General features: G+C 35.3%; 1 protein-coding gene across 1 annotated transcript in view; it reads right to left on the bottom strand.

Moving 5' to 3' along the window:
• Positions 1-20,522: 20,522 nt before the first annotated feature.
• LOC149531183 (cysteine-rich receptor-like protein kinase 42) overlaps positions 20,523-22,976 on the bottom strand; it is a 56,273-nt gene continuing 53,819 nt past the window's right edge. The window contains exons 4-5 of the mRNA XM_089808300.1: positions 20,799-20,870; positions 20,523-20,708 (exon numbers count right to left, since the gene is read on the bottom strand). Of these exons, the coding sequence (XP_089664426.1) occupies positions 20,523-20,708; positions 20,799-20,870 (258 nt within the window). The remainder of the gene's footprint in view (positions 20,709-20,798; positions 20,871-22,976) is intronic.

The following is a 22,976-nucleotide window of genomic DNA, read 5'->3' as shown; positions in this document are numbered from 1 at the left end:
CATAAGGCATTGTAAATACATATTCTTCTTGTGTTTTCACATATTGTCTCTCATGTCCGTTTAGGGTTTTTCCCTTGCTCCATGCTCTTCCTCTTCTTGGCTTCTCTTTGACAGGTTTTCACATGCAGGTGATCTTCGGCGTCTTTAGAGTTGGCTTTCTTCAACTCCAACATGGTATCAAAGCCTTCCTGCTGCTCCTTCGTTGAAGAATTTTGAAGCCATGATTTGAAGTCACAAACCCTAGTTTGTTTGTGAATTTTTTCTTCAAATTAGGGGATCAACATTTTTTTGGAGCACATTGGAGCCAAACGGACATCAGCATTAGATTTGGAAGGCCGTTTGCAGTCAGGATTCATATAAAATTTGTCATTTTGGAGACAGAGCTCTGGGAGGCAAAAATTTTTTACATCAGGGCCTTCTGTATGGACTATACGGACGATTCAGCATCAAAAAAATTTTAAAAATATAATTCGGGGCACTCCGCCAGTGCCCCATCAGCGCGCCACCCCAACACTGCCTATGCACCTCTAGCGCTCCACTGCCAACAGAGCATCCCCTGTCCTCTGCCCTTTCGGCGGTGCCTCCCTTCTGCAGCACCGTACCGCCGGTGAACTCTGCCTGTTTTTGGCCATCGCCTCTCCTCTGTGAGCCACTCCACCTGGGAAACTATTAGCACCGCTCCACCATGGGTTTTCTTTACCTACACAGCACCAGTCCATCGTTACCCTACTCCGACAGTTCAGCACAAGGTATAGTTAACAGGCTGGTACACTTTGTCAGCGGTCTGATCAACTGTACAGTCAACATTTTCTAACACATCAGCCGCCCGCCACATGGCGTCCATGTGGCACTGCCACGTGGCTTCTTTTTTGTGGTGATGGCCACGTGGCCGTCAATTTTTTTGCAGCAATTTTCTGACATCATCATGACATCAGCATGATGTCAGCGCGCCATCTCTCTTGCACATCTCCAAGGTTACTTTTGGACCTACTTGTGGTTTTTTGGCCATAACTTTTGCATACAGAGGTATTTTTCCAATCCAAAAGAAGCACTGGAAAGCTGGTTTTGAGACAGAGACAGTGGTGTAGGTATTTTTAGATTTTGATGCACTTTTATTGCTCGTTTTGACTGTTGAAGTCTAAAGTTCTATTTTTGACTCTGACAAGCATATCTTTTGCATCCCATGCCCGTTTTCTGAAAACTTTATATTTTTGAAAAGATGGTTCTGTGTACTTTTCAGAAATGTAGTCCTTTTCTCTAGTTTTTGGACCATGCTCTTTCTATCATAGTTTTGGCATTTTTTCTATATGGTGGATATTTTGAGTGTTTTAGGCCCGAGGATCATTTTTCTGGCATGGATTCTCTTGTTTTTAGCTGTACTTTGTTTTGTTGCAGCCCTTTTTTAGTTTTGATCATTGTAGCCATCATTTTGAAGCACTTTTATGTATCACACTAAGATAAAGTGCCACTTTTGCATTTTGTGGATCATGAACGTTGTTTTGAGTCAGTTGTACATGCACTATTTTCATAAAGCACCATGGGGGGATAGTTGTTTGCTATTTTAGGCCTTCTCTCTTTTTCAAGTGAGTGTCCCTTCCACGACATTAGCCCCATGCATAGTCTATTTGACCGTGTATTTATAGGTGTCTGTACCTCTTTTCCTCTCTTGTCATTCTTGGTTTGTCTACAGGAGACTTTGGCCCATATTCTCAGTTGCCTGTCATCACACCCCATCTTCATTAAGGGGGGGGGGGGGGGGTGTTATGTTGTTGTTCTAATGCATCCGTGGTTTGATGGTTTGATAGTGTGAACTATGTATTCAGTGGTTAATCCTATATACAAGGCGATTGCAGTGGCTGGCTACCTATGCATTTCAGTGAGATGGATCATCTACCATATAGACATGCTCGGTTCATGCCTTCTTCTTCCATGGAGGTTCTTTAGATTAGCAGTTTGACAGATTTGTGGCTCTTCATGTTTCAGTGATGCTTCTTCATGATCACTTCTTGTTCCTGTTTTAGGGGACATTTCCCTAGTTGGAGGCTTCTTCAGTTCTTCACTAGGTTCTTACATCTTTTTGGGGGAGGGTTTTTCCCACGTGGTTTTCTCTCTTTCCCCATTTTACAGAGGTTGCATTTTGTTGCATTGTACTTGGGTACCTAAAATGGCCTCGTTGTCGGGACCCATTTTGCATTCATCTTAGTTTTGTGAGCTAAAGGCATTTCCCTAAGTTGCACTTAAGGGGGGTGTGATAGAGTAAATAATTAATTATTTATTCTATTACTTAAGCTTACTTAGGTAAATGCATTTATTTAATATTTTGTATTTAATGCATGTAGTGGTTAGTTGATGACAACATGAGAGTTTGTTCCCTTCTAGCATGTTCCACCTTTTGTGGATGTGTGTCGAGTTGTCATCCTTATCTTCTACCACCTTCTAGCTTGTTCTACAAGCTTCCATGAGCTCTTTATAAGCAAGCTCTCTCATTATATTTTTATAACATCACATTATCATAAGGCATTGTAAATACATATTCTTCTTGTGTTTGCACATATTGTCTCTCATGTGCATTTAGGGTTTTTCCCTTGCTCCATGCTCTTCCTCTTCTTGGCTTCTCTTTGACAGGTTTTCGCATGCAGGTGATCTTGGGTGTCTTCAGAGTTGGCTTTCCTCAACTCCAACAAACACCTTACCATCTACAAATTTTTTGAACAATTTAGTTTGAGTCATGTACAAAAGGTATTTAGGATATGGATAATGTATTTTTGAGCCAACTCTCAATTTAAAAACATCTCTCGAATTAGGTGATACTTTTGTAATATCATGCCAAAAAATTTCAATCAAACCTTTGACTTCACTAGTAAGATTCATATCACATCTTGGGAGTCTACTATTAGAAGTCCAAAAAATATTCACTGGATCACATTCAAAGTTAACCCTTCTCTTTACAACTCTTTCTAAAGTCTCATGATTCACATTAAGATATCTACTTATGTTACTAATCAATCTTTTGTCAGTTGTTGATTTGTTAACTAAAGCTATTGTTATTGCTTGTTGTGCTACATTCTTATCTTTAGAGTGACTTCCCTTTCCAATAACATCAAAGGAACTAGCAACAGTGGATGCAACTTGTTTTAAAGACTCATTCTTATTATTGGTTTTGCATACATTCCTAACTTTTTCATTACTTTTCGCATTTTAGACATTTTAATTAGTTGCAACATCAACTGACATTGAAACCCAAATTTCTTATTATAAAAAAAGTCTATATAATCTACTAGCATGTGTCCTAATTTGTCTCCATGAAACCAATTCCTCAAGATTATCTAACGCATCATTAGGAAAATGAAAATTATATTCAAGAACTTTAGTATCATTTTGACATGTTTGTTCAGTAATTGGTGTTTCCATATCAACATTGATTCAATTTTTATTTTCAATTGGCATTTCATTTTCACTGTTATTTGAAATTTGAATCTCATTTTCATTTTTTCTTGGTATTTATTTCAAGGAATGCATTTTCATTGGAGTTTGTTGTGCATGATCATTTGACAATCTATTCTCATGAAGAAAATCTAAATTGTTTAAATCATACTTGCTTTTAAAAAATCACCAATTTCATCATGATAAAAAAATCGAGGGTTTGGAGACACACCTATATTGAATGTTTGATTAAAATGTGCACTTGAATATCCTTGTATTGGGTTCTCTTCTTCAGCCTCTTCATCCATCATGGTATCATCAATTAACCTTTCTCCTTTGAAACATTGCTCAACTCTCTAATTTTTTGTCTTCTCACTTGTTGACGTTGTGCTTCATTCTCTTTATTTGTTTATATATCCTCATTTGTCAAAAATTTTATTTTCTTCTTTCTTCATTGTTTTGATCCAATGTTTACACTAGTTTTGAATTCAAATCAACAACTTACAAATTGCAGAAGAAGACAAGAAAACATAATAACTATGACAAAAATTCGTTGTTGCAATTTAAAAAAATCATTTAATCATTGGAATCAATGAAAAACAGTCTATGGGGCATCTTTTGGGGCCCAATGGGTAGATTAGAATTGGGTACCTGATTATTTAAAAATTGAGTGCTGATTTTTAAACAATCGGGTACCCAATTTTTAATCAATCAAGTAATTTTTAATCATTGAGTACTTGATTGATTAAAAATGGTGTACCTAATTGCTTAAAGATTGGGTTGATTTTTAAACAATCAGGGACACAATTTTTAATCAAATCAAGCACCCGATTTTTAAATAATCAAGTACCTAATTATTTAAAAATGGGGTGCCCAATTTGGTTAACGACTAAATTCAAATCGAACACCCAATTTTTGAATTGCAAATTGGGTGCCCCATTCTAGTGACATGGGTAGGAATTTGGCATGGGTGCGAATTTTCCTGGGGTTTTGCCTTGGGGAAAGGCATGGCATAAGCTTGGTCCCACCAAGCATATGCCTTTATGAACCAATTTTTGACTAAGGCATTTAATCTACAATTTTAGGTATTGTTGTAATTTTTAGATGGTCGTCCCCAATGAATTTTTTGACAAAAAAAAAAAAAAACATTATAGGTCTTACTATTCTGATTTCAAAAATATAAATTTTATAGTGCTATGAGTTCATTTTCTATTTTTCCATTATTTATTAATCAAAAGTATCTCTTAACTATTAAATAGTGACATTCACTAAAACTTTAATAGCATTTTAAATTTTTCATGTTTTGTAAATTAATTTGCATGTCATCAATCCTCACACAATTCTTTTAAAGTTAAAAAAATCCTTCTTTTTTTTTTCATTAAATTATGGCATCCGTACATGAGAGGTTTTAGAAATTAGCTTGATCATCAATTAAAAAATTAAAAAAAAATATTAAATTTTTAAAAAAAATTATTCTCATCAATCTTTGGTGTGTCAAGTAACTTCATTTAAAAGGATTTACAAAAATTCATTTATTTTTGTGAATTTATGTTGTTCGTACATAAGCATAGTATGGTCTTGAAATAGACATTTTAAAAAAGTGGTTTTTAAAGATCCATACAAAAAAAAAGTCTATCATATATGGGTATACAAATAAATTACATATTTGAAAAGAAGATTCCAGGCACTACAATTTTTATTTCTAATTTAAAAATATATATATTTAATCTCTAAATGGCTCAAATTTTTGCATCAATTGACAATATATTTCAAAAACAAGAAAAACACTTCCACTTTTTGGCCAAAAGTGAGACCCAACTTCTTGCACTGACCCTATTATTTTGTTGTCTATTGAGATTTGTTCTTATATGCAACTCACTCTAGATATAACTAGATTCCTATTTGAGACAACCATAGTCCTAAAGTTTTAACAATATTAAGTTTGTTTTGGAATGTTTCAACTATACATAAATATATAAGGGAAAAATGATGAGTAAGAGTAAATTGGCCAAAATGTGAAGACTTTAACTAGGCCCTAGATGTGATCTGATAGCAAAGTAGATTGCATTCACATGTGTGGCATTTGTTTTTCACTTCATAATAGCAAAATCTTACAAGCAGTTGAAATGAATCGTAATATGTTGTTGGCAATGTTAAAACCTATTCTCTTTCCCTTTTATAGAACCCTTGTATGAATGGCAAGATTTTAAAATTCGTCTGATACAAACAAACAAAAAAATTAATTAATTAATTACATTGTAACCTTCATCTTGCTTACAGAAACAGTCAAAATCCAACCACTAAAAAAATCTTTTTATAATCAAAGAAAATAATTTATGGCAACCTCAGAATAGCCTGCACTTGCATGTGCATTCACTACCATGCTCAATACTAGCGAGCGATCATAGGTTCTCTAGGGGGAAAATTTCTAGGCTCAACACCAGATCAATCCTACATAGGGACTGCAACATCTCAAAGTGAAAGAAGACATTTTGTAGTTGCATACAAATGCATAAAACTAGAAATCAACAGAGGGCTATTTTGAGCCAAAGAAATTATATGGATGTTTCATAGAAAATAGACATACCTAACCTTCTTACTATGCCCTAGTGCCCACTTGATGTGAACAAAATGTGTCCAAAATATCTTCACCTAGGAAAATAGAATTTGCATTTGTTCTTCCTTATAATGTTTTTTCTATGTTAACTTTATATCTAGTTCACACATAGATTTATATTATAAATTTTGTATGAAGCTTACACCTTATTCCATGCAAGAAATGGTTGGAGACCAAGTTTTATTTTTTGTAGGCATTGCATGTTTCCTAAATGGCACTAGCAGACACGTGGCCGTCTTTCTCAAATGACAATTATAATATTGCAAAAAAATGGGTAATATTTGTAGTGAGAAAGAAAAAAACCACTAGCAAAAAGCATAACAGCCAATGGGAAAATATTAATTTATATATATGACATCAACTAATTTTAATATATCTTATAAACTATGGTCTTAATTGTCAATAGTTAGAGAGAACACCATTTCCAATACAAGAATTAATGCTATAGAGAAGCTTGATAAATTTAGTCTCCTACCTTATGGCAGGGACTAATAAAATAAAAAGATGACACACTTCAACTACATCTAGGCTCTAACGAGTGCTTCTCATGATATCTAGTTTGGCCTCAATGGAATAGGTACAGGCTAATGTCCAACAAAAAAAGTACCAAAGACAAAACAAAGTCAAACTTTTTTTTCCCATATTCAAGAAAATGCAGTGAATTTTTTCCAATTTTGTTGTTGTTTTCGACTACAAACTATGCAGATCATCAAGATCAAATGTTGAAGTTTTAAAAAAAAACTAAAATAGAATAGTTATCATATCCTATGGTCAAGTTTATAGTTCACTAGTTTTTTTTTTTTTTTAAAGTCCAATTGTGTTTTGAAAATACTTTGAAACAAGATTATCTCAAACAATATATTAATATAGCTTTGCAATCTCTCTTACAGAATTGATTGGAAGCAACATCAATAAAAAGTCATCCCTCTTGTAAGAGAGTGCAAATTTAGTTGAAACAAGTAATCGCGTACTTATAGAATTATTAGACCCTATGTAGAACCTATTAATTTTTCCAATAACAAAATTTTCATATTATAAAGTATAAAATAATTTATTTTTAAAATGTATTTCTGTATAACAAATTATAATTTTTCATTGATGGATATCAATTTTCCCAGGATAATATTATTATTTTACACAGAAAATATAAATAATCAAACTCTGAAATCTTCTTAAAGTTTTAGTATTTTACGTCTACCCTTAGGCAAATGTTGAGCGAAACGGCCGCTGAAGAGATGGGGTTCAAATTTTTAATGCGCGGAAGAGAGTTTGGTTGTGTGGAAAATTATTAAAACTTTTGAGTCGTTGCATGACTACGCGAATTTTTCCAGCCGAGTCAGAGTCTGCTCATATTTCCAATCCAGCTAGGTATTGAACCATTTAAATAATTGGAACTCAGATCAAGTGATATTAATTTGCTCATGTCCCCAATCCAACTAGGTATTGATCCCGAGATCTCGGCACCTTTGAAATTAAGATAAAGACAAATTCTTTAAGGCGTACGCCCAAAATCATTATAACTAAAATCCAAATACTGGAGATGTCTTAATTGGGATAAGGCTGAACTAATTACCTCACTACTGTCTTGAAGTCTGAGACCAAAGTTGCTCATATCCAATTCAGTGACATGTCATCACAGTGGACACCGCTCCATACACAACAGTCATCTGCCCCCCACGAGTCAAGCATTCCATAAGCCTCAAGGAAGGCTGCCTTGAGGCTGAGAAGCGCTCTAGACTCGTGGGGAGGACAACCATGGACAATATGACCTCCGTGAGCAAGTAACGAATCTCAATTACTTTTTATTTCACTTACATCTAATATTATATAATATTAAAAACTATAATATAATATCGGCTGAGGCTTTTTACAGGTCTTGTTTTTTTAAAAGTGGGTGTTAGGAATGGTACATGTTAATTTCTTACGAACAAAAGTCAAACTATTTTTTTTTTCAGATCGACGAAAACATAGTGATTTTAATCTTTTGTTGTTTTCTATAAATTATGCAAATCATAAAAATCAAATGTTGAAAATTTAAAAAATATTCATTGTGTTTCCAATCTTTTGAAAATTAGTCAATAATTTATGAATCTATAATAGAACACAATATTGTAGAGTTGTATAATAAAACAAAATATTGTAAAGTTGTCCTATTTATTCTCCCCTATTTTTGACTACATCCATGATCTAAATTTCCATTCTATAGGCAATGCTGATGGATGGACCATCTGTGTTCCAACTTGCAATTGGACCTTTTAGCGCGCTGTATTAAATATGAGCCTTTACTTTCTCCCGCAATTTCAGTCGAGCTGTCACTTCATTATTATGATTGACAGCTTTCTTTAAAAGTACCGGAACACCTACTGTTTCAAAAGAAATACCGGAATAGAATGGAAATCTAGATCATGGATGTAGTAAAAAATAGGGGAGAATAAATAGTACAACTCTACAATATTTTGTTTTATTATATATTCATATATTATTATTACTAATCTTATTTTGTTGTGTAATAAGTAGGTGGAAGAGTTATGGATGACTAATTGGGAAAATATTGATATTTATTTTATATAATTATGTTATATACAAGTCAATAAATAGACTATTTAGCAAGAGATGATGTAACTTGTGATCACATTGTAAATGAAAAAGTAATAGCATTCAAAATGATGTGAATACACTTAGAATGACTTAAATATAATTAAAAAAAGTGTGATAGGTGTACTTGTCCTAAAACACTTCTAATAGCTTTATTGAATATTATAATAATTAATAGATTTAGTAAATAAAAGATTAAAAACTATATTTATATAATAATAATATTTTCTAAAAATTTGTGTATTATATAATATTTTATTATTATAATATCTTATTATTATAATATCTTATAATATACAATAAAATATTTTATATTTGAATATATTTGTAAATAATTTCATTACAAGGTTAGAAATATTAAATATAATAATTATTTGAAAATATCACCGTAAATAAATCAATATGAGGAGGTCTCCAAAAAAAGGGTCCTGTAAGACCAAATAAGCCAATCGTGGTTGAGAAAAATAGTTATAATAATAAGTTATATTAATAAATTAATATATAAACTTTAAAAATATTTTATTAATATAAAAGTAATTCATTATGATTGGGTGTCGATCATAAAGTAATTCACTAAAAGTACAAAAGTGAATGCAATAGTATTAGCCCATGACAAATATAATAAAATCTTTGATTCATGAGGATAATTTGACTCTAACCAACAAGCTCGTGTTAGTTGTGTTTGAAAGAGATAAAAATATAACTATATCAATAAGAAATATAATTACAATATATTTTAGAACTTACATTATATAAAATATAACCTATAGAGTATAATTTATTAATCACGATAGATTAAAGAGATTGGTTCATCTAGATGGTCAACTACTTTAAATCTCATGAGATTGATATCATCATATCTAAATTTTAGATTTTGGTATTTATTAAGCCGATATTCCCTAGGAGACTTTTGTCAGATTTTTCAAAGTTTTTGATGTTGTCGGATGCCTGAAAAGGCCAAAACGGGGTCAGTAAAGAAAATGGTGCCAAGAGTTTCCTTGTCATAAAAAATGACAGTGGTGTTAGAAAAAGTGATAGTAGTATGACACTTCGGCAGTGTTGGATGCCTAGAAAGAGAAAACGGGGTCGGTAAAGGAAATAGCGCCAATAGTTTCCTTTCCTATTTATGCATACATGCTATCAATTTTAGAAGAGGGTCATTTTAGAAGAGATGGTTGAACTAATTGTCTACTAGTATAAATTGTTAGGATTATATTACACTTATCTTTTGTCTTGTTTTTTGAGTTATAAGGAATTAAAAAATTGTTTTTTTCTTATGGATTTAAAAATATATTTTATTTTATTCTGTGAATTGTCATTGAATTTTTATTAGAGAAAAGTTAAAGCACTTACATAAAATTTGTATCCCTCTAAGAGATATTATTTATTTTATACATATGACATTGTGTTGCATATTGAATTGCAGATCATCAAAATTAAGTTGTATTTCTCTCATTTTAAATATTTATGTAATTTTAAAATAGTTAAATGAAATTTAAAGAGAAACTCAAACTATTTTAATTATCAATTCAGACAATTCATCTAAAAGATGATTTTGTGAGGGACATGTCTAATGTAAGTCTTGTTTCCATTGGAAAAGAAGATTATTAAGAAAGATTAAACAATTCTAATACAAATGGAAACTAATTTATCTACATCGATAACTCTATTAATTATTTAACAAATTGTATATAGATAGAGATTCATGGGTTGATTAGGACACAAAGACATAATTAGAATTTACATCACAAAAAATATATGACTATTAGCTTAACCCTCGCACCTTCAAGGAACACTAGAACCAAGATTGATCGAGCTCCCAATGTGTGTCAAGTTCCCAAAAGCATCACTAAGCGCCTTCGACAATTGAGTGCCCCAAGCTATGTCAAGCTCCTTCAACAACTGAGCACCTCCAGGATCACCAAGTCTATTCATCCACCTAAATTTCAACCAATTACTACCAAGTAACCTCCACCAAACACCTCTTCTTCAATTGATTACTAGTCCAAGCACCCTCTAAAGAAACTATCGAGCCTCCTCCCATGAGCTCCAAAGAAGCCACCGAGCAATCCTAAGATGCTCCTTCATCAGAGTCCCTAGGTAAATAAAAAAGTCTGTCCCATACATAGGTGAGAGTACGTTTTGATGATGTCAATAGGCAATCTTTTAACTAAGGTGCCTGAGAGTGATATTAATTTTACCTTGGGGTGACTATTGTTTCTTCCAATTTGACCATCTATGGAATGCAAATGTCCAACTTACCTATCAAAGGGGTAGAGAAGATGTCAAGCTCCTACTGTGGTAGGGTGGGCATTAAATTTTTCATGGATAGTTACAACCTGTAGTACAAAATATATCCCGTTGCTAAGGACTATTAGATTGGAGTCCATATTCTTATTTGGTACCAAATAAGTGTTGATGGCTCCAATGCACCACCACCACTGCCTCTTGGTATGCCTTGTGTTTCAACTATGGATATATATGCAAAAATATCATAATGGAAGGAAATATGTGCTTTCAATTAGATTATAGTTGGCAACATATTTTCTAGGAAGATGTTGGATGCACCATGGAGAAAAACCAAAGTTTGGAATTAGATTCAAATTGGGAACATGTCAACTTCACTAGCGAAGATCATTTAATTCTCTTAATACGATTCATTTATGCATTTCTTATGTCAGATTCAAATCTCATTTTCACTCTTTTGAACTTAAACATTCTAATTTTTTAGTGTTTTTATTTTACAATCTCATACTCTTACAAAATTGTCTAAATATTCTATAATAAAATTTAGGTTAGAATTTTGTTATAGGTTTCAAAAATTCTTCTGAAAATTGATTCATAACTAAGAAGTTTAGATTGAGAAAATTGAGTTCTAATTAAGATGGGTGAGTTTTAAAAAAGTACCAATTTTCTTATGATTATATGTTCCTTCAATGAATTTTTAGATATTATACGATCTCTTCAAAATTTGTAGTTGTTTTGCCTAGGCGCAGGTCATTGAGTTAAGTAAATTTTATTATGTTGTAGTATAACTATTCTTTATTTCTTAGTGCTAAATCATATAAAATGTATACATTTTGGCATTTGTCAATTTGTCTTTATATACTTTGTCAATATTGTTACTCAGAGACTTGCCGCCGAAATGTTATGACACTCAGGTGGTGTCACATGCAGTAAAAATGACAAAATGGTGCAACAGTGACTGATGTAATGAAAACACGCCCCATCAATATATTCATATGGCACACATGGTTTGAGAGAAACTTTCCTCTTAATCTACTCTCGCTAATATCCTTTGGCCTCTATTATGAGTTAGATGGATTAAAATACCATCTGATCAATGGAACAAATAATGCTAGTAAATTAATACAACCTCTTCAAGTCATATAGGATATTGGCACAACTAGAAATATTTTATCAAATATTATACAAAAATTATAAAACTTAATTATAACCAGAAACATGGTAGTAACTATTCAATAATATTATAAAAAACATATGACTATCAGCTTAACCATTTCACTTTTCAAAAGTGCAAGTGCTAGTTTTACATAAATCTATGTTATATACAAGTCAATAGGTAGATCATTTAGCAAATGATAATGTAACTTGTGATCCGTGAAGGTGTGAGTGGAGAAGTAATAGCCTTCAAATTGACCATAATATTTAAATAAGAAATATAATTACAATATATTTGAGAAGTAAGTCACTTGAAATAAACTACAATATATATTTTATAATTTATTATTCACTAGAGGTCAAAGAGAATAGTTCATCTAGATGGTCAACTACTTTAAATCTTATGAGATTTGAATATCATTACAAATCTAAATTTTAGATTATAAGTCCAAATTTTATTTTATTATGTAAAGTAAAAAATTATATTCATTGTCTAATTTATATAATAAATTATTTAATAAGATATGGAGTGGTATTATTATGATCTAATTACATGCATGAAAGAATGAAAGCAATAAAATATTCATAACACTTTGACACAAGATATGGTGACCCAGAAACATTCCAGTTATAAAGTAAAACTAGGGTGGGGATGATACCCACAAGCATTAGCACTATAGTATAAAGTTAACCTATTAAGGCTTACAATTGACCACTTCTAGTGATCTACCCTATTAGGAGCAATAAGAAATGTAAGGTCCATCTTGTTAAAAGATTTACAAACATACAATGAAGTATGCACTCAGTTAGGAGATTTAGCAAAAGATTGTTAAGTCCACCTGGTTAAAGGATTTGACTAATAGACTTATTAGAATGAATTAGTGGCTGATTTCCTATCTACAACTTTTGCTGAATGAGATTCCTTGAATTACAATGATCACCTAGCTGTGATAGATAAATCTTTGTTGTCCCGTATACTTCTTGTGGCCTTCTTCAATTCACACTCATACACTTTATATTCCTTCTCACATATGCTTTGATATGATGCAATGAGTTACATATATATCAATCGAAATAACTAATCACTAGAGTCAACTACAATACCAAATTCATCATAATTCACAAAGACGGCCAAACTACTCTAACTTAGGTTCTAAAGACAAGCTCGATGATGTTTTGACACTTGACAAACACTATCAATGCTCAAAAAAATTTGGCACTCAGTTTAAGTTGAAGCTCAATCCATACTGATCACTTCTTAGCATTGAGAAACTTAGTAGCTACTGAACCACTTATTTGACATTGCATGACTCGATCAAAACTAGATTCACTTTGTTGAAATTGCGAGCTTGGTAGACACTGTAGAACTTGGTTAACACTATAGTGCTTGATTAACACTAGAGTCTTCATTACTTTGACTGGATAGCTCAGTAGGCACTTCTACACTCAGGCTAAACTGTAAACTATCTCAATTGCTCAAAAAATGCTATATAACTCAACATGAACTATAAAATGACTATTTATCTTGGTAGCAACTGAAACACTTAGTTAACACTGCTAGATGAATAATAAGCTTGGTAGTAACTATATAACTTGGTAGCAATGTAACCAACTGATTAAGTGTTGAGTCATTGATAGAAAAATTGAACTTAATGTCAATAGAATCCTCATTAATATATTTACAATTTTAAACCAACACCTCATCAATATAGGTCTTAATATTCATTTTTTGAGTATTTATTTATCCCTATGAGGATTTCCACTCATTAAAATAATATGCCATCAGTTTTTGGTGGGTTGTGCTTTCTTATGTGTCATGTCCCTCTCTTAGCAACATAATTATAATAGGGGATTTGCCTATCATTGACTCTCGTAGGCAAATAATTATGGGAAGAGGGTCAATTTTGTCTTCCAATTAAGAAAGCGGGGCCTACTCATTTGAATATTAAATAAAGGTTGTATTCTAACTTTATAAAGTTAATTATTTAATTTTATAAAGTTAATATTTGTAGTGCAAGATGATTCCGGATAATTTCCAGAAACTTCCCGGCAAAGAGATAAGTAAAGAACATAGGGCTCCCTTTGAAGCAAGCGATTAGTGGATTCAATTTCTTTTTCAATTGAGGCAATTTGTAGCCATCGGTTTGCAAGTTCCCATGAGATCTCTGAGAACGAAAACTCTCTTAGATCTGCATAACTGAGGAGGTGGGATATCTTCCAAAGGGTTGCTTATTGGAGATGGCACTCAGCCATTTCATGTTGTAATAATTTGCATATTCAGGTTTACGGATAGGGTGATTGGCAGATCTGTAACCAGGAGAGAATCCGCATTGCAAACAGCAGCTTAGAATGAACGCCCCAACTTCTATAATGGATAACCGGAGCCGATACTTCAACCAGAATATCTGATTTCCAAGAACAGGATCACGCAGGCAAGGAAACATTGGGTCTAGCATTGAATTGTTCACCCCCTTTGCAAATTCGCCGTCTCAGCATTCACCTTGGGTAGCGCAGGTTTAAGAGATCTCTCCAGATTGAAACCCGACCCAAATCCCCTCACCATTTCGCGCCAAAGAGCATGCAGTGGTTGCAAGAACGAGAACGTGAGCCAATCCGAGGGGAAAACCATATGTGAAGAACAAGCGCCGGTCTGAACAGCGCTCCAAGACCCGTTCAGTCACCATTTGAAAGGAGGAAAAATCGCAGACATTGTCAACATTGGGGATGGTTGCGCACAGACCCGAAAATGGGTTATAAGGTTGATAGCAGCGTCATTTCTTGAAGGCAGATTCTGATCGAATTGAACAATCTCCTGTTGACGGCAAACTCAGGTTCCTTTGAGATCTATTCCTCCGTTTGGGCTCTGATATTCGATATTTGAACTGTTAATGAATGTTTGAAAAAATTGATGAAAATACGAATTCTTCCTTATTATTATTAATATTACCCATTTACATTGATATCATTTTGTGTTTTTCGCTGAGTTAATACAAATTGAAGATTACAAGATAAGCGTTAACAAATTATTCCAATCCAATATTGTTTTTTTTTTTGGTGGCTGTTAGAGAGGGTTATTTCAATGGTATCAGAGCAGTAGTCCTGCCATCCTGATTGGGTAAAAGTACTTTAATTTTCGGAGTTGTACTCGAGAACCATATTCAAGAACAGGGATATGGGTGAAAGACAGAGTCCGCCAAGATTTCCCAGAGTCGACGATGATGAAACCAGAGAATTTTACAGAACCATGACTAACGAACAACAAGAAATAACTCAGACACTACAGGCTTTGACTACCATAATGGAAAGAGTTATTCAGCCCAGGATTCAAGATCAAGGAAGAGGCACATCTGATCACGATGATAGGAGTGTGGCAGGATCACAAGGTGCTCCTAGGCGCAGATCATGGACAGCAAATAGGCCTACTCGTCCCACCTTCCTAAGGGAAGAGGCTCAGGAGATAGGAGAAGACGATGCACCAGAAGATTTTCAGGATGATCTTAGGGCTGCTACGGCAGAATGGCAAGCATTACCCCCGCATGTGCGTGAATTATTAAACTTTGATCGATATCTAAACCAAAGAAGAGAACATATGAGGAATAGCCGCCAGAATAGGAGACCTAGAGGAGGTCATGAAAGTGAGTTACAACGAGCTGTCAGTAAACTTACTTTGCCTTTCTTCGATGGGAGTGGTCAGATGACAGCACAAGGTTGGATTCATAAGTTGGACACCTTTTTAGCGTTAAGGCCTATGTCAGAAATAGACGCCATCAGGTATGCTACCTTGCATTTGGAAGGCGCAGCTCATGATTGGTGGTCACATGGAATGGTTACTTTATAGCACAATCAGGTAACATCATACCAGGACTTTGTGGATAGATTGGTTGAACGTTTTGATAAGAAGGATCCAGAAATTTATTTTTGCAACCTTGCACAATTAAGACAGACTGGCAATATCGAGGTTTATATTAGTGAATTTCAGAGGTTATCAGTCATGGTACCAGATGTTTCGGAAAGGAGGTTAGTTATCCTATTTACCGAAGGATTGTCTGAACCCCTCAAGGGATGGATTAAGGCATTTGATCCACCAACACTGCAGGAAGCCATGAGGAAAGCACGAAGTATGGAACTTACAGTTCCTTCTAACCGGTCCAATCCCAGGAGTACTACCTCTTTCAAAGACAACAGGAAGTTTGATAAAAATAAAGGGAGGAGCATTGAAACCAAAGGGAAATCTACCACACCCCTAGATATAAAAGCATTAAATGACTTGCGAAGGAAGAAACTATGCTTCTATTGCAAAGGTCCATATGACAGGGATCATGATTGTCCCTTGTGACCAAAAGGAAAAGCCAATAGAGTTATGTGGGCATATTACGAAGGATCAGACTCTGACGGTACGGCAAAAAAGGATGAACACACTAGTTCAGAATCTGAGGAAGAGACGAGAAAGCCAGAACAGAAAGAAGAACCTGAATTGCATCTACAGCAAGGGCGTTTATCTAGTATTCAACAAGAAGGATCTTTCAGATTACGTGGTGTCCTAGCAGGGCAAAAGGTGATTACATTGGTTGATACCGGAGCTACACATAACTTCATAGATGCAAGATTGGTCGAGTGTCGTGGTATTAAGACGGAAGAATTTGAAGGCCTTCGTGTACAGGTTGCTGATGGATACACTCTTAAGTGTAACAAGATAGTCAGAGACATGCCTTTACGCCTGAATAATTATGAGTTCAAAGCGGATTACCACGTGGTCAACATGGGTGATTTGGATATCATTTTGGGAATGACATGGTTACGTTTGTTGGGTGAGGTTACTTTCCGACTCAGGGACATGGAGATTAAGTTCGAAGTGGATGGGAGGCCGCATGTATTGAGAGCTATTCGGAATAGTGATATCCGAACGATCTCTCTTAGACGGTTGGAAAGATTGGTGAGACATGAGGATCTTGAATGGGCAGCCATGTGTACTCTCATGCCTACACAGGAGGAACAACCCAAGACAGAATATCATCCCGACATACAGATATTGAGGGAAAAGTATAGTAAGGTATTCAGCGATATTCCACCTGGTACACCACCTGATAGAGGGATCGAGCACATCATCGAATTGGAAGAAGGTGCTAAACCAGTCATGATTACTCCATACAGGCATCCCAAAAGGCTTAAAGATGAGATAGAAAAAACCATCAAGGAGCTTCTCGCAATGGGACACATCAGACCTAGTAAGTCTCCTTTTGCTTCCTCAGTAGTTTTGGTTAAGAAGAAAGATGGTTCGTTACGGATGTGTATAGATTACAGGATGTTGAATAAGAAAACCATTAAGAATAGATATCCTATTCCATGGATTGATGAGCTAATAGATGAACTGCATGGGGCATGCTACTTTAGTAATATTGATTTGAGATCAGGTTACCACCAGATTAGAGTCAGAGAACATGACATTGAGAAGACGGCATTCAGGTGCCACTGTGGGCATTTTGAGTTTGTAGTGATGCCATTTGGATTGACCAATGCACCAGCTACTTTCCAGTCTACCATGAACAAGGTCTTCCATCATCAGCTGAGAAAATTCGTGTTGGTATTCTTTGATGATATCTTGGTATACAGTCGAACATGGCAGGAGCACATGGCGCATCTGGAAACAGTATTGAAGACTTTGCAAGAAGAATCCTTGTATGCCAAAGAATCCAAATGCGATTTGGGAATGACTGAGTTATTATACTTAGGTCATATTATCAGCCGAGAAGGTGTACGGATGGATCCTGATAAAATTCGTGCTATTGTAGAGTGGCCTACTCCTGAGAACCTAACTCAGTTAAGGGGATTCCTTGGTTTATGTGGATTCTACCGCAGATTTGTTTGCGAATATTCACGACACGCGGCTCCTATAACCGATTTGATTAAGAGGGGAGCTTTCGTTTGGACAGCAAAGGCACAGGCTTGTTTTGACAGGTTCAAGGAGATCATGACTTTGTGTCCGGTACTAGCGTTGCCTGATTTCTCGAAACCATTTGAACTCCAGTGTGATGCCTCAGGAGATGGTATTGGGGCTGTTCTAATGCAGGATAAACACCCAATTGCATATGAAAGAAGGAAACTCCGTGGGCCCGAGAGATCATTCAGCATTTACGACAAGGAGATGTTAGCTATCATGCATGCACTAGCTAAATTCAGGCAGTACTTAGTAGGTGGCAAATTTTGCATAAAAACTGACCACAACAGTTTGAGACATTTCCTCGGGCAAAGGGATCTCAATGATAGGCAGCAGAAATGGGTCAGTAAGTTACAGGCATATGACTTCGATATATCTTATGTTAAGGGCACACATAATGTGGTAGCAGATGCCTTGTCACGCAGACCACATCTTAGTTCAATGATTGAAATCTCTGAGGATTGGAAGCATCTGATTATTGCAGAATATGCCCGAGATTCATGGGCATCAAGGATAGTTGATGGGACCCTTGTTGATACCAGGTACACACTTGTGGATGAATTGATTATTTACAAGAGCAGGATATTTTTAGTCCCAGGATCGAAGGTGAAACAGTTCATTATGCGAGCTCTTCATGATTCACCTATAGCTGGTCACCCTGGATACTTTAAAACATATAGACAGGTGTGAGAACGGTTTACATGGAAAGGACTTAAGAAGGATGTTTTGCAGTATGTTCGTGAGTGTTCCGTTTGCCAACAGAATAAATAGGAGCACACCTTTCCAGCAGGGCTTCTATAGCCACTTCCCATTCCGTGTCAGAAGTGGGAATGCATATCCATGGATTTCATTACTGGGTTGCCCAAGGCTCAAGGACATGATTGCATTTATGTGGTGGTGGATAGGCTAACAAAATATGCTCATTTCTTTCCCATCACCACTACTTATACTACAGTACAGGTAGCCAAAGTATTCTTCAAGGAGGTTTTCAGGTTACATGGGATACCCCGCAGTATTGTCAGTGACAGGGATAGTAGATTCTTGAGTCATTTCTGGCAAGAGGTGTTTCGATTATGCGGCACTGAGCTCACACCCAGTACTAGTTATCACCCGCAAACCGATGGTCAGACGGAGATAGTAAACAAATGGGTGGAAGGCTACTTGAGGAATTACGTAGCTGATCAGCAAAAGGCTTGGGTAAGATGGATTTATTTGTGTGAATATTGCTATAACACCACTTTCCACATGTCTATACAAATGACACCTTTTCGAGCATTGTACGGCTATAATACACCCAGTTTCATTGACTTATTGATGAGTGATGTTCGGGTTCCACGTGCTGGGGAATTACTGCAAGAAAGTAAAGATATCATTAGCTCTCTACGTGATAACATCGCTCGAGCACAGAATCAGTATAAGCAATATGCAGATCAAAAGAGGACGGAGAGAAGCTTTGAGGTGGGCGACATGGTTTACTTAATGCTCCAACCATTCCGACAATCTACTCTCAAAAAGAGTGGGTCAGAGAAGCTTAAATCCAGGTATTATGGACCATTCAGGATCAGTAGGCGAATAGGGGAATTGGCTTATGAACTTGAGCTTCCAGCAGACAGCAAAGTATATAATGTGTTTCATGTATCACGTCTCAAAAAGGCATTGGGACAGAATGTGATACCTTCTGCAGTCTTTCCGCCTCTGGATGATGAAGGGAAATTGATCATGGTACCGGAATTCATTTTAGAAAGCAGAGAAAAATAGCTTCGCTGAAGAGTAATCAGAGAATATTTGGTTAAATGGAAGGATCTACCAGTCGAAAATGCTACTTGGGAGAATGAGACCATTTTGCAGCATCCAGCTCTGAGATTGCTTGAGGGCAAGCAATATCCGGAAGGGCGGACTGTCATGTCCCTCTCTTAGCAACATAATTATAACAGGGGATTTGCCTATCATTGACTCTCGTAGGCAAATAATTATGGGAAGAGGGTCAATTTTGTCTTCCAATTAAGAAAGCGGGGCCTACTCATTTGAATATTAAATAAAGGTTGTATTCTAACTTTATAAAGTTAATTATTTAATTTTATAAAGTTAATATTTGTAGTGCAAGATGATTCCGGATAATTTCCAGAAACTTCCTGGCAAAGAGATAAATAAAGAACATAGGGCTCCCTTTGAAGCAAGCGATTAGTGGATTCAATTTCTTTTTCAATTGAGGCAATTTGTAGCCATCGGTCTGCAAGTTCCCATGAGATCTCTGAGAACGAAAACTCTCTTAGATCTGCATAACTGAGGAGGTGGGATATCTTCTGAAGGGTTGCTTATTGGAGATGGCACTCAGCCATTTCATGTTGTAATAATTTGCATATTCAGGTTTATGGATAGGGTGATTGGTGGATCTGTAACCAGGAGAGAATCCGCATTGCAAACAGCAGCTTAGAATGAACGCCCCAACTTCTATAATGGATAACCGGAGCCAATACTTCAACCAAAATATCTGATTTCCAAGAATAGGATCGCGCAGGCAAGGAAACATTGGGTCTAGCATTGAATTGTTCACCCCCTTTGCAAATTCGTCGTCTCAGCATTCACCTTGGGTAGCGCAGGTTTAAGAGATCTCTCCAGATCGGAACCCGACCCAAATCCCCTCACCATTTGGCGCCAAAGAGCATGCGGTGGTTGCAAGAATGAGAACGTGAGCCAATCCGAGGGGAAAACCATATGTGAAGAACAAGCGCCGGTCTGAACAGCGCTCCAAGACTCGTTCAGTCACCATTTGAAAGGAGGAAAAATCGCAGACATTGTCAACATTGGGGATGGTTGCGCACAGACCCGAAAATGGGTTATAAGGTTGATAGCGGCGTCATTTCTTGAAGGCAGATTCTGATCGAATTCAACAATCTCCTGTTGACGGCAAACTCAGGTTCCTTTGAGATCTATTCCTCTGTTTGGGCTCTGATATTCAATATTTGAACTGTTAATGAATGTTTGAAAAAATTGATGACAATACGAATTCTTCCTTATTATTATTAATATTACCCATTTACATTGATATCATTTTGTGTTTTTCGCTGAGTTAATACAAACTGAAGATTACAAGATAAGCGTTAACAAATTATTCCAATCCAATATTGTTTTTTTTTTTGGTGACCGTTAGAGAGGGTTATTTCATTATGTTATCATTCATATTGCACATATTTTTTCATAATATTAACAAATACTCATATTTGAAATAAACAAAGATACTTTGTTAATTTAAAAATGTTCCTTTTGAATAGATAATTGATATTGTTTTAGGAAATTGATTCACCCCTCCCCTTTTAGTGTCCTCATCACTCCAAAAATATGTTGCCTCCCTCCTCAATATATGTTATGTCCTAGATATCCTAGAGCTAAAATTATGCCAACATGGAATCATGTTAGGAGATCATAAAATTACATAGACTAGACAATTACAAACAATTTCTCTCTGACTATTGGTAGGTATTCAATGACCCTGTCTCCAAAATCTAGTGGAGATGGAAATTAAATGGGTCACTATGAAGATGTTCAAGAGAAGGGTTTGTTTTGGTTAGAAGGAAATGAAATATAAGATAAGAAGAACTAGGCTCATGTGTATAGACTTGAAGATATGGCCCTAATTCTTGCTTCTTCCATCAATAATTCTACCTAGAGATTTGTCAGATATCTTATCTCTATGAAGTGTACAGAACTACAATATGGATCAAGTGACAACTGGTGTGCACTTGCCTTCATATTATAATCTATCTTTGATAATTTATTTTTAATCTCCTTTATGAAGATAGACATGTCACTCAATTTGATAAATAAATAAACAACATTACTGATAGATGTTTCTAGTGTAGCAAGAACGTTAGACAATTCTACTTGATCTATAGCAATCTTTAGTGCTACTTGCTCCAAAATTTTATTTTCAAATTTCCTTTCAACACTCTGCAACAATTTTTCTTGTCCATTCGATTCTTCATTGTACTTGTGGACAATATCAGCTAACTACTCCAAAATAGGTTGATTTCTCTCAACCTTGATATTCAAAGCATCAATAAATATGCTTTGTGTGTCCTCAAGGACTTGATTTTCCTTCTTCTTCTCTTCTCTAAGCTTTTGTTACTTAGGCCTTTTCTTCAGGAGTTCTCCTAGGGTATCCATTTGATCAAGATTAAGGATAGATATATCCCAAATTTGAATAACAATGTCCTTATCCAGATTAATTTCTTCTTTTTTACCCTTTTCTATTGAAATTTATTAATGAAACAATTTATTTTCCTTAATTGAGAACTTTAATGCTCAGTAGAGACTAAGTCTCAACTATCATTGCACTAGATGTGGATACACTTAATATTGACACAATAGTAGAAACAAATGGACTAGAAATGAATGTAGTGACAAATGGGATACTTGTTTTACCTAGCTGCTACTTGGTAGAAATTGATGTTGGAGGGACTAGCTACTTAGTAGATGAAGTGCTAAGCACTTCAATCAATTAAACACTCCACAGTATAGATCTAGAGATTGGTTGGGTACAAGGTAATCCAGTGGTAACCACAACCAACTTGGTAGAAGCCTTCTTTGAGCCTGATTACACTAAGGCTTTGCTCAAAGAATAAGGAAATGAAGTCATAATCTTTTTTGTAATCTTTTTTGCATTAGATTCTTCAATACTCTATATTTCTTGAAGGTTTCCTTCAGTGGCTTCTTGTTCTTCCTCCTCATCATCAAGATTAACATCATCTATCTCATCATCCTTGATCTCTACTTCTTCTTTTGCATCCTCATCTTCACCATCTTCGTCATCAATATGCACAACAAAGTCATTGGGTTTGTGCAACCCATAGATGTTTTTCCATGTGGTAGAAGTAGACTGCACCATAGATTCAATGTCTTTAAGAAGCATCAGACATGTATCAAATTTGAGAGTGACTTCTTCTCATTCTGCTTCAAAGATTTCTTCACCTCTTTCTCACTAATACTCGACATAAGTTGTCTCAA

Source organism: Cupressus sempervirens, chromosome 11, assembly GCF_028749045.1.
Source record: "Cupressus sempervirens isolate cs-2001-9-10 chromosome 11, ASM2874904v1, whole genome shotgun sequence".
NCBI classification, from domain to species: domain Eukaryota; kingdom Viridiplantae; phylum Streptophyta; class Pinopsida; order Cupressales; family Cupressaceae; genus Cupressus; species Cupressus sempervirens.
This window is presented reverse-complemented; position numbering and strand designations above follow the sequence as displayed.